This window comes from Melanaphis sacchari, unplaced genomic scaffold (genome assembly GCF_002803265.2).
Source record: "Melanaphis sacchari strain LSU unplaced genomic scaffold, SCAv2.0 Contig40_pilon_pilon, whole genome shotgun sequence".
Lineage (NCBI taxonomy): Eukaryota > Metazoa > Arthropoda > Insecta > Hemiptera > Aphididae > Melanaphis > Melanaphis sacchari.
Genome location: NW_020271264.1, coordinates 209,214 through 210,908, shown reverse-complemented (window position 1 = coordinate 210,908; position 1,695 = coordinate 209,214). Strand labels below are relative to the sequence as shown.

The following is a 1,695-nucleotide window of genomic DNA, read 5'->3' as shown; positions in this document are numbered from 1 at the left end:
AGCACTGAATTATGTACACCAAAACTAGAACCAATAACAAGCACTGAGTTATGTACACCAAAATTAGAACCAATAACAAGCACTGAATCGTGTATACCAAAATTAGAACCAATAGATGAAGGTCTGAATCCTGTAAAACTTGAAGAAGGAAATGTTCAAACGTTTTTAGCTAATACAGACCCTAATATTAGTGATATTAAAGTAACAAACTCATTAATTAAGAGTGTAAAATCTGAAAACATATCTGATCAAAATTCTTCTGAAAATAATGCCTTTAATTATTTTACTGATACTGAGACAAATCATGTTGTAACTGCTGATATAGAAAATAAAGATTTGTTATTATTGCAAGTCGAAAATCAATTGGTATCAAACAATGAAGAGAATAATCAATGTCTAGAAATTTCCAATGTTTATTCACTTCAAAACGAATATCCAGTTGATAATTTAAATGGTGAAAAGAGGCCAGAGATTATTGATATATGTTCTCACCAAGTTGGCAATGGTCTCAGTGAAATAGAAAATAATCAAAGTAAACTAAATATTGCTGATATTTATTCTCAACGAGAAGCTGTTATAATAAGTAGTGTTACCCAAGATAAAAATAGCACAAATCTTGAAGAAGGTAATCAGTGTATTAATGCACTAAATACAATAGATAAAACTGTATGTATAAATAAATCTGATAATAATATGTATTCATATATTGCAGCATTAGAACCACCTAAAGCACTAGTTAACCCTGTTTCATTAAAGAGAAAATGTGAAAATTCAATTGAAAGTGTGAAAAAACAAAGACTGAATGAAACAAACAGTTCCTATGATATTAAATCTACAGGCGATGATACCACCAGCAATAAAAATATTACTCATCCAAGTACAACTTCATCGAATATTTTGAATATGAGTTCTGATTGTAGAAATGAACGCGTCCCAAATGTTGATATTGGTGGTGAAGATCATCTCCCTAAAAATGTGGAAAAAGAATCACTAAAGCCACATAGTAATGTGCCATCAATTTATTTAGAAAAAGCTTACAGTTTGGATCCAAGTGATGTGAGTCTAATACAGTTTAAACAGTTTAAACAGGCATCCAAAAAAGTTACAGATTTTTACAATAAAAAAAAATCTTTTAGAAATAGGGTGAAAAATGTTCTGTTAGATAAAGATACATCTGATTCTGACAGTATACCAGAATCCATAATTTTATCAGATTCTGAAACTATTGTACCAGATACTGACAATTTATCAGATTATGGAGACTTTTCTGATACTGGAAGTGAATATTCTTTGAATGCTCCAGATTTTGATGCTAAAGAAACTGATTATATGATTGTTGGGAATAATATAGATTTAGATTCTGACAATGAAATAGTAGATTTTGAAATAAAACCAAATCATAGAATAGAAATGGATTGTACATCTGTACCTAATAGTAAAAACTCACCAGATGATGAAATGTTGTCGATTAATAAAAATATAGCTCTATTAAAAAATCTGAAAGAATTAAATTGGAAAATTGTGTCTGATGATGTAAATGATTCTGAATGTGTGATTGTATCTGATGATGACATTGATCTTTCATCTAGTGATAAAGAATCCCTGTGTATAATTATATCTGATGATGAAACTGAATCACTGTCTGGTGATAAAGAGTCACAATGTATGATTATATCTGATAGTGAAGAGGAATCC

General features: G+C 29.5%; 1 protein-coding gene across 1 annotated transcript in view; it reads left to right on the top strand.

Annotated features, from left to right (window-relative positions):
- LOC112597314 overlaps window positions 1–1,695 on the top strand; it is an 11,256-nt gene that overhangs the window by 8,300 nt on the left and 1,261 nt on the right. The window contains exons 10-11 of the mRNA XM_025343300.1: window positions 32–625; window positions 713–1,060. Of these exons, the coding sequence (XP_025199085.1) occupies window positions 32–625; window positions 713–1,060 (942 nt within the window). The remainder of the gene's footprint in view (window positions 1–31; window positions 626–712; window positions 1,061–1,695) is intronic.